The sequence below is a fragment of the Mastigoproctus giganteus genome, chromosome 3, assembly GCF_048544385.1.
Source record: "Mastigoproctus giganteus isolate SK-2022 chromosome 3, ASM4854438v1, whole genome shotgun sequence".
NCBI lineage: Eukaryota > Metazoa > Arthropoda > Arachnida > Uropygi > Thelyphonidae > Mastigoproctus > Mastigoproctus giganteus.
Window position 1 is genome coordinate 174,598,377 of NC_143577.1, and position 13,026 is coordinate 174,611,402.

Here is a 13,026-nt window from a genome sequence, read left to right on the forward strand (position 1 = left end):
TTATCTCTCTCTCTAAAAGGCGATTTTTATATAGGAAATTGTATTAGTTTTATATGGAATACTGAATATCACTCGCCTTTTATCTGAAAAAAGTTTCCATAAAATTGTGGTGAATCTTATACACCAGAATAAACATTAAAACATGATACAAATTTAAAAAAGAAAAAAAATTCTGATGGTGCCACATTTTTACTTATTTCTCCTCCCCTCAATGTTTAAAATGATAATTGATAATTACGAATCAGAGACAACTGTAAAGTGAAATAAGTAGGTGCAGGTTTACATAATCACTGATTAGTAGAATTATCCGCTGTATGCAATCAAATTTCAATAAACCAATTCAAATCATTAACATGCACTACACTTTCATTGTTATCATATGTTTGGTTATAAGAATCAATTTTGAATGCCATTGTGATATTTTTCTAAAGCACATTTCTGGAGGTCACGACCATAAAACAATTTGCAGTTTCCAGTTTATTGGGCTTTCCTGTTAGTGCAATCTATTATAAACAGTTAGTAAACTCGATCTTATTGCATTTGCAATAATACCAATAGGAATTCTGTGAGTTTTTATGTTATTATGGTGAAATGTGTTTCCCCTTCCATGAAATCTCCAATCATATATAAAAAAAAAAAAAATTTCAGAATCTTCTCTTCATTCCTAATTTTTAAGCATTGTGAACTTGTTACTCTGTATCTCACTTGACGTATCGTGTTAGTTGCAATTTGTGCAAGCTGTGTTTTTTGTTATTGATTGCTTATCTTTTTTACTGTGTTTTTTTTTTTTTTTTGTTGTAAAATTTAAAAGTCAGTTAAACAGAAATATTAATTAGTTAGTATGTACATATTACAATATGTATTAATTAAGCTATTTAAGTAAGCGTAAATTTATTTTTATTTTGCTAATCTGTGGAAAATATTTTCCCAATTTTCACATATCATTTAATTTTGTTAATTGGTAAGGTAATAAAGTGTAAATTTGTGCTTAATATCTCTCTATTTTAGAGTCTGTGGATAATATTCCTGCTATTTTCACTTATTAGAATCACTGTTTAATAGAATTAAAATTCAATTCGCAAACACTGTCACAATCACTGGCGCTTACTACCTGTCATATAGCAAATGGTATTTTATTATGGAGAGTCCATATATATAAAATTTATTTAGTTAGTATATAATAATATATATACTGGTATATCTAGATTTCTGTGGTGTGGGTGATACTATGGAATCAGAATTAATGCTAAAATTTTCAGACCTACAGAACACACTCTGAAATATATTTCCATTTATATGCAGGGTGATTCATGAAGATAATGCATAACTTCAAGGGCTAATTTCTGAGGCAATTTTATATTAAAAAGTGCATGTGAGTTGAGGCAATAAAGTTCTCAGGCTGGTGCTGTTGCAGTCATGTTCAATGAGTTTGAAGGTTGTTTGTTTGTTATTTGGTTTTTAGGAGCATTAGCAACTAAGGCCATATTGCTCCGGGAGATGCGGTGGTCATTTCCTGACCTTTCCGCATCTTCCGTATTTGGTGGTGACGGGCTCGAACCCCGGTCTAATCAAGAAGCGTGTGCTACGCACCGTTGCTCCTTCCCACCTGGCTACGGAGGCGCGACTCAATGAGTTTGAAAATAAACAGAAGTGATATATTGTAGTTCAAACTTCCTCCAACAGATGATGGTACAGAGACTGTCCAGTAGGCTGACAGGTCACAAGTAACAACCAGTTTCATTGGTAGTGTAAAATTTTCTGTGTCACAATTTTACAATGGAGCAATAAATGAATATCAAATTTTGCTTTAAAATAGAAAATCTGCAGCAGAACTGTATGAAATGTTAAAATCCACTTATGGGGAATGAAACATTAAGTCACAGTAGTGTGTGATTGAATGGTAAAAGTGGTTCAAAGATGGATGTGAGGATGTTTGTGATGATCCAAGAAGGAAGGGGGGGGGGGGTATATGTCAACCTCTCGAAATGAGGACAAAGTTATAAAAGTTTGGATAACTGTGGGAAGAGATCATCATTTGACACTCAGAACTATGGCTGATGATTGAATAAGGAGACAATTTGTCAAATTCTGCATGAAGATTTAGGGAAAAGGAAGGTCTATGCAAAATTTGTGCCACACAATCTCATGGATGAGCAGAAGCAATGAAGAGTGTCATCATGTGAAGACTTCAACTAGACTTGTCAGGACAATCTTAATATCACTGACTGTACTGTCAGTAGAAATGAGTGTTGGGTGTTTCAATATGACCCAGAGACGAAGCGTCAGAGCATGCAGTGGACTACAAAAATCATCACTAAGTCCCAAAAATGTTTTTTTCACAGAAGTCCGCGATCAAGATGATACTGATCATGTTTTTCAACAAACAGGGTGTGATTCACAAGGAATTTATAGCTGAAAGGGAGAGAGAGTTTATGCTGCATTTTATGTACAGGAGCTTCAAAGACTACTGAACACATTTTCTGGGCAAGGCTGTAATTTTAAGAGAAAGGCAGGTTCTCATTGCACAACAATGCCCCTACCCATTCCACATTTGTTGTGAAGATATTTATGACAAGACATAGCACTGTACAGATCATCCATTCACCCTGCTCTAGCACCAACGGAATTGCAATTACAGTATGCAATTTAATTAAATGGTTATGCAAATTAATGAAATATGGACAAAAAAAGAAAGAGTTGGTTATTTTTATGAAAACTAAGTTAGATGCTCTGGAAGGAATTGATAAAGTTGAGTCTCTAAAAAAAATTGCTGTTGAATTGCGCGTGGGTGAGACAACTGTAAAAGATTGTAAAAAATTGATAAAAAAATGTTTGTTTCACAGAATTAGACCAAAAATTAGAAACCAAAATTAGACAATGCATTATGGCTGAGATTTATGCAAGAAAAACATGAAACTCCAGCATCAAAGAAAAGGCCATGGTCTTACATCAAAAGAGGGAGAACAGAAAGTTTTATAACATGACAAATAGCCTGGATGTTAGATAAATATGTCATGGTATTAATGTATTCAGTATTAGTAAGGTAAGATTATCCACTATTCAGCCTGCTGCTCAAAAATTTACAGGAGACTTATGTTCACTGCTTCTTGAATGCAAATATGCAGCTTCAGATTTTAAATAATAAATTTTTAATCCACTTAAAGGGAAATCACCTTACTTTTTGAACTAAAAGTAAGGTTCCAATTTCACAGAAGAAAAACCTGATATTTTTTGTCAAGCAACCTTCAGTGGAAGCTGATTAATTCAGTCAGTGAGAAGAAAGCCCAAAAAAAGTATCTGCTCTTTTCAATCCAGACTGACTCAATCCCATAGTTCTCAATCCTGGGTTGAAACCATCATTGGAAGAACGAAAGTGTAAGGTCATTTAAAAACAGAGAAAGACTGACTGGAGGACAACTTTACAATCTGGACATAACATGTCCAAACTATAAGATGTTACCTACAAAACTGATGGAAAAAAAAGCAGTCTGCAGCAACAGGATGCAAATAATCCAAAGAGAATCATGGTAGCATCCTGCAACAAAGAAGAGGACTTCACTGCCATTTTTTGTTGTTGGTAAATCAACTAATCCTAGAGTTTTTAAAAATATAAATTATTCATCTTTATCCATTTACTACTACTTACAAAAATCAGTATGGATGGAATCTGCATTATTCAAAGAATGTTTTTTCATGGATTTGTATCCGATTTGTACTTAATCGAAGAAAACACAGAATAACAGATTAACAATAGACACAGGCAGAAGTGAAAGTGATTCTTGCACTGCTACTATTGGATAATGTAGCAGCCCAGAAAGCAAGGTACAGGGATTTCAAGGTCTGCTGTGAGTCACCTTAGAACAAGGAAATGCATGGGCTGTGTTGGGATAATTAAGAGTAAGAACAGGCACATGTATACTTGCATGTTCACCAATGCTAGGAGCATACTAAATAAATTTGATGAATTTGAAGTGCTGGTCAAGTCATCAAATGCAGACATTGTTGGGATATCAGAGATGTGGCGTCACTCAAATGTAAGGGATGCAGAATTTGAATATGAGGGAGTACAATGTATACAGAAAGGACAGGAAGGTTTATGCTCTTAGTTAAGAAGCACATAAAAGCTAAGGTAGTGCACCCAGTTGACATGGGTGGCCAGTGCAATGTTCAGTCAATTTGGTGTGCATAAGCAATGGAAAAACAAAAATGAGGGTTAGGAGTGTTCCGGGCCTAATGACTAATGAATAACAAAAATAACCATAATGAATAACTGATTATGAGAATTGTTCTTCATGCATTAAGAATCTGCAGATAAAGGAATCACTAGGTGGCAGTGATCACAGTGTATTGATGTGGTATTTACTTAAAGATATAACTACCATCAAGAGAAGGGTTTTGCTTTCATAAAGCAGACTACAGTGGTCTCAAACAGTTTGTAAATACTATACAGTGGGGCCAACTAATGGCCAACAACATATTCTAAAGGGGGGGGGTAATTCAGAAAAATAATCAAAGAAGCTACTAGGCTTTTCCCACCAACTAAGAAATACTGCTCAAGGCTTACACCTAAATGGATGTCAGATAATCTAAAGAGACACGTGAAATATAAGAAAAATGCATGGATGCATTTAAATTATCAGGTGATACAGACCCCTATGGTGGATATAAACTAGTCTGCAATCAAGTCTCAAAGGAGGCTAAGTAAGCCAAGGCAGATTATGAGAAATCTTTGGAAAGGATGCAAAGAAAAACAGCAGACGCTTTTACTTATGTAGACACTACAAGGAAGGAGATGAATCACATTGGTCCACTTGATATCGATGGCTGTTGATAATCCTGCTCAGGTTGCTGGCAAACTGAATAGGTATACTGCATCTACATTCACACGAGGAATTCTTTAGAGAAGTGGATATCAGAAGTTTATCAAACTCTAACAGGGAGTTAAACGATTTTGTAATAACTGAGAGGAAGTTAAATATAAAAAAGGAGCCACTGAAGTGGATGGGATCTATCCAATTATAATAAGAGCAAAGCAGGTAAGCAAACAACCATTAGCCATAATTATGAGAGCATCTTTTAAATCAGGGAAAGTCCCAGTGGAACTAAAGATGTGTGAATTGTATCCCCATTCACAAAGGGTAAAATGAGTAATTACAGACCTGTTAACTTAACTTCTGTTGTAGAGAAAATAATGGAGTCGCTGGTTAAAGAAGATACAAGACCATCTAGACATGAATGCAGTTATACTTCAGTTACAGCATGGATTCATTAAGGGGAGATCTTCTCTGACCAATTTGATTCAACACTATGATGCAGTGACAAAGGAACTGAATGCAAAGAAATAAATTTTCATATCATATACTTGGATCTCAGGAAAGATTTTGATACTGTTGCACATAAGACTGCTGTACAAATTGGAGCAGTGTAGCATTAAAGGTAAGTTGCTGTTATGGATAAAGGGATAGTTGAGTGAGAGAAGACAGAGTGGTAATCAATGGACACTGCTTATTGTGGACTAATGTTATTAGTGGAGTTCCCCAAGGTTTGGTGTTGGGCCCCATTGCTGTTTTCTAAATTTATCAATGATATTGATGAAGGTATGTCAAGCTTGATGTCCAAGTTTGCAGATGGTATGAAGATTTGAAGGGTTGTCAATGACAGTATGCTACTTCAACAGGATCTAGAAAAGTTGGGCAGATGGACTGAGAGATGGCAACTGAAATTTAACATTGAAATATTGCAAAGTACTGCATATGGATTGCAGTAACCCCCAGAGTAATGTACCAATTGGTGCAGTACTACACTCAAGTAGTGGAGAATGCAAAAAAAAAATGGGGGTTATTATGCAGGCAGATATGAAGTTTTCTGTGCAGTGCAGACAGGCTGCCAGAGCAGCTCATGGGGTCTTGTCAGTGATATACTGGAATTTTGATAGTACGGATAAGGAGGTGATTATCCCATTGTATAAGGCAGTCAAGCCACATCTTGAGCACTGCATACAGGTCTAGAGACCTCATTTTAGGAAGGATGTAGAGCTGCTGGAATGGGTACAGAGAAGGGGGCAACAAGACTGGTGAGGAGATAAGGGGATGGTATTACCAAGAAAGGGTCTAGTTCTGAAAATTGTAGCATCTGGAGTTTGAAGGTGATTTGACTGAAGTGCTTATGCCTTTGAATGGCTTGAGCAAACTAAGTGTTCTTTCTTCCTCTTGCTCAGACTATGCACATGGGGGACATAAATTCAAATTGAGGAAGGATGGTTGTATGCTAGAACAGCTTATATCTGTTGTTGTTGTTGTTGTGGAAGTGGATGGTTTGAATTCATGGAAGAACTAGACAAACTACTGAAAGGCATTGATAAGTGAAATGGCGTTTTTTTTCTTTTCTTGCTGGAACGTTATCCTATAGGCAAAAAAGACATTTGCCTAGGGCCCCAATCACATTCCTGTTTAATGAAGCCAAAATTTTAAATATTCAACATAATTATACTAAGTTATTGATTGCCGAGACTTTAAAAATGAAAATACAAGAAAACTAACGTTCGTTGTCCATTTCTCACATCTGATTTGTGGTCATTAAAACGCAATGCATACCAAAGACTAATCTCCTATTTATAAGATTCCAAACATACACGTTTCATTGGTTTCATTCCACCCTGTGAACATGACACTAGTCAAAAAGTTTTAGTCCGCTTAAGGAAGGAATTCTTTAATTTCATTGTTTTATCGTACTTTTATCTCACTGTAATAGTATTTTATTCATATTCCAAATTTTGCGTTTTGACAAAATGTCTTCCTTCACTAGAGGTTGCTTGGGGGATTTAATATTTCTGGAATCTGGTTGGGGTTTACCGCTGTGATCCTGGGGTGTTGGACTGTCCATGTGTCAATAGTGAGGAACACATTATGAGTTTTAAATTATTTTAAATTATGTAATTTTGTTTCAACGTATCATTTCATAATTTATTCACTTAAGGAGATTTGGTAAAGAAGAAATCTTACTGACTGAATAAAAGGTAACTCCTTGTTTATTTCTAAAATATTAATAGGATGTAGGAAAAATTGAGCATATGTAAGCTCTCATTTATGTGGTATGTCATTAATGTTTTGTTGTCACAATAAAATGAAATTGAAAATGTTCTTTATTAGTTTTTTTCTTTAGATGGGCCCCCAAATTCCATTTTGCCTTGGGCCCATGAAGGTATAATATGCCACTGGCTGACACTGCATAAGCCTACTTTCTTGCATCCTTTTGCCACCACTAATACTACTAAGTCCTGAAACAGGCTATCATAATAGAATCTAATCTTAAAAAAAAAAAAAAAAAAAAATGGAAGATTAACTATTAGGACAACTAACAGGCAAAGTGCATTCTGCTATGAGTGATAAAACTATTGCACATTAACTAAGCAGTTTAAATCCTGCTATACACAAAAACAGTCCTCCAACTTCACAATATTTCATTAATGCCAAATAGCAGTTTTTATATTTTTAAAATATTTTTTATATTATTATTAAATATTTTATAATTGTATATTTAATAATCAAAGTTCTAGCTGTGTAGAGTTATTTTTTATTCATCTAAAATATCCAAATATTAAGTGTATAATTTGTGAGATATTGAGTAAGTCATGTACTAATGAGATACAGTGTGATATAATTACAGTTCTATTGTAAGCTTACAAGAACTGTGCAGAAGGTCAAATTCAACATCAAAGCATTGTTTCTTAAAAACCATTCAAAGACTATTGATGATTTGTAAGTGAATTCACTAATAAGAAGAGTAGAGTGCCTTTGAAACACCCTGTGCAGTTTTAAAATTAATTATGTTTTCAGGTGTGCCAGTGCCAATTTCAATAAATTATAATTTTCATGAATTTTAAAAATGATTGCAAAATCTTTTTACTCTTATTATACTCTTATGTCTTCAAATTTTTGCAAAAAAATAAATAAAAAACATACAGGTATTTAAAATACTTTCCTCAGAAAGTAAAAAGAATCAGCATTTTGATTACATAAACTTTTTTGAAATGAAAACAATATAAATTAATAAAATAGTTACCATTTCTTCTAGCTGAAAGGCAACATTTTCTTTGTTATTTCCTGTCAACGTGAACTTAATATTTGTGATATTTGGCAAAATGTGAAGGTCAACATCATTTTCTTTCATTTCTGCAGATAGATTTTCCAGAACCTTTTTCAAAAGTCTGTAATGACATTTTTAAAAAAAGAAGGAAAAAAAAATTTTTTTTACAAAGGTTATTAATTTCATTGACTAAATTTTTTAAAATAAATAACACTAAAAAAAATTAACATTTGTTACATAACATATCTGATTATTTTCTAATTTAAAAACAAACTAATGAATTTTATTTTGTATTTTTTAGTTGTTCATTATCCAGTTAGATGGTTGTAATGATTGTTTTTAAACTGTTTTCAGCATCACCCACTAATACATGAAAGCAGGTTCACTTGATTAAAATTACATCCAAATAACTCAGTTTAACAATGTAGTCACACAACAAATGCACTTAGACTGAACAACAAATTTTAAGATTCTGATTTTTGTCTCCCTGAAATGGTATATTACATGGATTTTGATGAGCTGAGTACAAATTTGAAATCAGATATTGCTAGCAGCATCCACAGATTTGGCGAGAAATGCAGGTTATGCTTATTGAAAATTTTTCATGAAATTTTAATAAGAGTTAAAATAAAGACTATAAAAATAGTCATTTTTTGTTTACTTTTTCTTTTTGAATGGTCAAGAGCCTCTCTGAACAATATCCAGCAATAGTTCACCAGCACACTGGGCTTAAACTTTCCCTAGTAACATTTCTTCATCATAGCATGTTCATAACTAATGTCTCCAGTACTATCTGGAATAGTCTAAATGGTAATGCAGGAAATGTATTATTTATTAGAGACATACTGCAACCGAGATTTTGGTAAGTTTTTAATAAATCCTCAATTAAGATTTTATATTTCTCTGCTCTGTTGTTACCCAAAAAAAAAAAAAAAAATGTTTGGAAGCTTTCTAAGGTTCCAGTTCCTCATATATGTTATATAATTAGCAGAACATATATGAGGAGTACACTAGTTGTCCTGATTAACTAATTTGCAACCAAAATGCTTCTTCAATAGGAGCATTATAAACCATCTGTGAGATTTAATTGTGTAATCACTACAACATAACAAAAGCCAACTGTTGAATTAACACACTGTGACATTTTAAAAGCATGTACAACTGACACCACTATTATTATAATGGAGCATAAGTTTACTTATATGCAAAAACGTTAACTCACACAGTTATAACTCTGACTGGGAGGTTTACTTGGCTGACATGCAGGTGGGGTAGAATAATTTAGAACCAGCCGGAAAATAATCACATCACTGCAGCAAGTTTTTTTGTCTTTAATTAGCAGTTCAACCAAAATCTAAGTACATGAAAACTAAAATATGAAATATCTTGAAAACTAAGGGTACCAAGAAACAAATGGGCTGCACATCTGAAATCAACATTAAAAAAATTACTAAATTCATTATAAAAAAAATTCATATTTTCTCAGTATTATCTGCATTTTTATCATCTGAATTTCTTGCCATAGGAAAATTCAAAAATAAAAAACTCAACTGGTATGAAACAAGAATTTAAACATTACATTTAATTTTAAAACTCAAAGGCTTTAAGTTTCAAAGGCTCAAAGGTTTTAAATGAATAACAGATTCATCTACTGGGTGAATCTAATAAATATATATATATATATATATATATATTTAACTATACACATACTAGTATTACCAATAACTGCAAACAAAGTGGTAAAGTAGGGCACCAGTTCAGAGACTGAAATATAAATAATTTAGAAATTGAAAGAGAAAAGGTCAAAATAATTTAAAATGAAATGAATAATAATACTGAAGCTACCAAAGAGACTAGTTTAATTTCAGAGGTGTTAAATATTACATATTTCAATATGTAAACTATACACCAATATGCATGGGAATCCAAAGAAATAAGAACAGAAGTGGCAAAGTAAATTAAATAGATAATGTGGAAGAAATATAATAATAATGTCCATGGTAACTAAAAATCAAAATACAAATTGATTTTTAGAAGATATGACAGGACTAAAACCATCTCAGTAAGCTGTGGTCTAAGCAGTTGAATACCACATATGTAATAAATAGGAAAAAGAATGAAAATGGAAGACATAGCATGAATCCATACTCTTCAGAAAGCTGCTAGAAACAGGACTGATAAGCATTAATAATTTCTAATAGTATTATAATTATTATAATGAGGGCTGTTCAATAAAGAATGACCATAACTTTTCATGAACAACCATACTGCTTGCTATTTCTAGCTGCAGATTTTAAGACCAAATAAAGCTGCATCACATAGTAAATGTGCAGTTCACTCATGCACACAGTGTGATCTTGGTGGTTGGTCAAGTTTATGCCTGTTCAGTTTTGCCTAAGTAACAATGGAAAGAAACGCGAGGAACAGTATGCTGCTCTCAAATTGTTTCCGTCTCAAGAAAATATCAGCTGATGCATATGAAATGTTAAAAGAGGCTTATAATGAATCTAAACTTCCAAATAACACAGCTTGCAGGTGATTTAGAATGTTTAAAGATGGACAGAATATTTCAGATTGTTTAAAGATTAGAAGAGATAGTTTGATTAAATAGAATGTTTTAGGAGGTTTGCAGAATGATTTAGAATGTTTAAAGATGTGTGTGATTCAATTGAAAAAATTGGCAGTCCTGGAGCTGAAACCTCAAGACTACTCACACCCGAGCATCATCAAGTGCACAGGGAGGTTTGTCAGGAGCTGCAACAGATAGTTATTGAAGCTGGTGAGATTCTGCACAAGGTGATAATGGTAGATGAGACCTGGCTTCATCATTTCGACCAAGAGAGCAAGCAACAAAGCTCTTGTTTTTGGAAGTCTACATCATTTCAACACTGAAAAAACCAAAAGTTGTGGCTTCTACAGGAAAGGTTATAGTCATCTCTTCTTTTGACATTCAAAGAATGGTTTACAAGCATGTTGTGCCATGTCATGTGACTGCTACAGGACCTTACTACAGAACTGTACTACACACTTTGCAGGAACACATTTGTCGCAAACAACCACAACTGCACACAGGCGGGTGGATGCTACATCACAACAATGCGAGACCTCCTCACATTGCTCATACTATCAGAGTACTTAGCCAGTATTAATGTCAAAGGTGTTCCTTGTATGCCCACAGCCCTGAACTTGCAATTTTTTTTATTTCCAAAGTTATAGGAGCTTTTAGGGAAATGTTTCTATCTGTCAGAAGTTGAAAAGACATTGGAGGCAATTCTGAAATGCATGTCAAAAAACGGCTTCCACCATGTTTTTGAAGAATGGCAAAAACATTGAAGTAAGTGAACTTCATCAAATGGGGACTACTTTGAAAAGGACCATGAAAATATGATGATATAAAATATTTATATAAAGTAATATATATATATATATCTTTATAAATATATAAAAAATATATATTTTATATCACAGAATACCTTTGCATAACTTCTTTTTAAATCACAACATGTGTTGAAGATTTGGTTGTTCCAAACTGATTTTATGATGCAGAATGTTTTGTGTTATTCTTGTTCATATCTTATACAGCAACCCAGTTACAATGACCAATTCCTCAACTCTATTATAAATATTTAATAGGAAATTTTGCAACCACCTTGTTGTGTAAAAAAAAAAAATAAAAATAAAAAAAATAACAAACTAACTAAATAAAACAAATAAAAGTGCCTTCTACTACTCATAATGAATTATTTTTTGAAAACCTATTACACTTTCTTTGAGGTGTACTTGTTCTAGTAATAAAATAAAAAGGAAAAATATCTGTTAGGCAGTCACATTATAAAACTTTCAAAAATGGAGAACTTTCTAATCTCCTTGGAATGTAAAATTTTGAAATGCAGCCTAATTATAAGTTTGTTTCTTGAAAAAGAAATTATTACTTATTCTTTTTTTTAAATGAATAATTTAACCAGATAACAAAATTTAAATTAAAATATCTGCTCCTATGCATTAAACTTACAGAAAATGATATAAAATGAAAAACACTATTGTGTTATTACACACACAAAAGAAAAGTGCATGCTATTCAGTGGATCATTTTTTTTATAAAAAATGTATTATTATATCCTCTTTTTAGATATATATTTTTTTTGATTTGGTAATCAAAATTAAACTAAAATTATCTACTGGAAGTTGCATTATAAGCTTCCAAAAATTGATGTCAAATCAAAACCAAATAGAATAAAAATTTTTTTTTTTTAAATTACTGTCATTATGAATATGATATTTTAGTGCCACAAAACTAGACAATATTACAGATGGAGAAGGGTTAAATTTTTTTTTCTTAAATGCACATGTTATGTTATGTCTAAAAGCTGAAAGCACTTTGATCAGAGGTGATCACGGGCATGACAGATCTGAATGCAACCATACGAGTTAAAGAAACAGGAGATTATTAAATAAACTGTTTAACATGGCCTTATTTGTCTCGACTTTTAACTCATACTATATATTTATTTATTAAAAGCAAAATTTTTACCTTTTAATATTGGAGATGCTGGATTTAGCATCAAAAGGTGAACTTTGCTTAAAAGCCAAAGTAACATCTACATGCTTTATTTTTACAGGATCTGAAATAAATTTGCAGAGTTAATTATTCTATGGTAAAATCCAAGGCAATCCAGAATTATGATGAAGGTAATAAGATTAATGAATGCTGCACCATCAGAATTATAAAACTACATTAAACTGAAAAAAAAAATAAATAAATAAAGCTTACACAATTCTGTGTTAAGAATGGTGCATTCATTTATTTATTTAAATATATAAATATTAAATAAAAAATACTAATGTTCTGGCCCTTCACTGAATGATACTACATAAACAAAAAAGAATGCATCTATTAACAAAGACTGACTACTTAAATAAATTAATGAATTTGCTTTAAAA

The 13,026-nt window shown here is 32.5% G+C and overlaps 1 protein-coding gene across 1 annotated transcript in view; it reads right to left on the bottom strand.

Moving 5' to 3' along the window:
* The window catches only part of LOC150088423 (uncharacterized), a 291,584-nt gene that overhangs the window by 46,808 nt on the left and 231,750 nt on the right, over positions 1-13,026 (bottom strand). Inside the window, exons 28-29 of the mRNA XM_090370152.1 lie at positions 12,617-12,707; positions 8,062-8,206 (exon numbers count right to left, since the gene is read on the bottom strand). Of these exons, the coding sequence (XP_090226278.1) occupies positions 8,062-8,206; positions 12,617-12,707 (236 nt within the window). The remainder of the gene's footprint in view (positions 1-8,061; positions 8,207-12,616; positions 12,708-13,026) is intronic.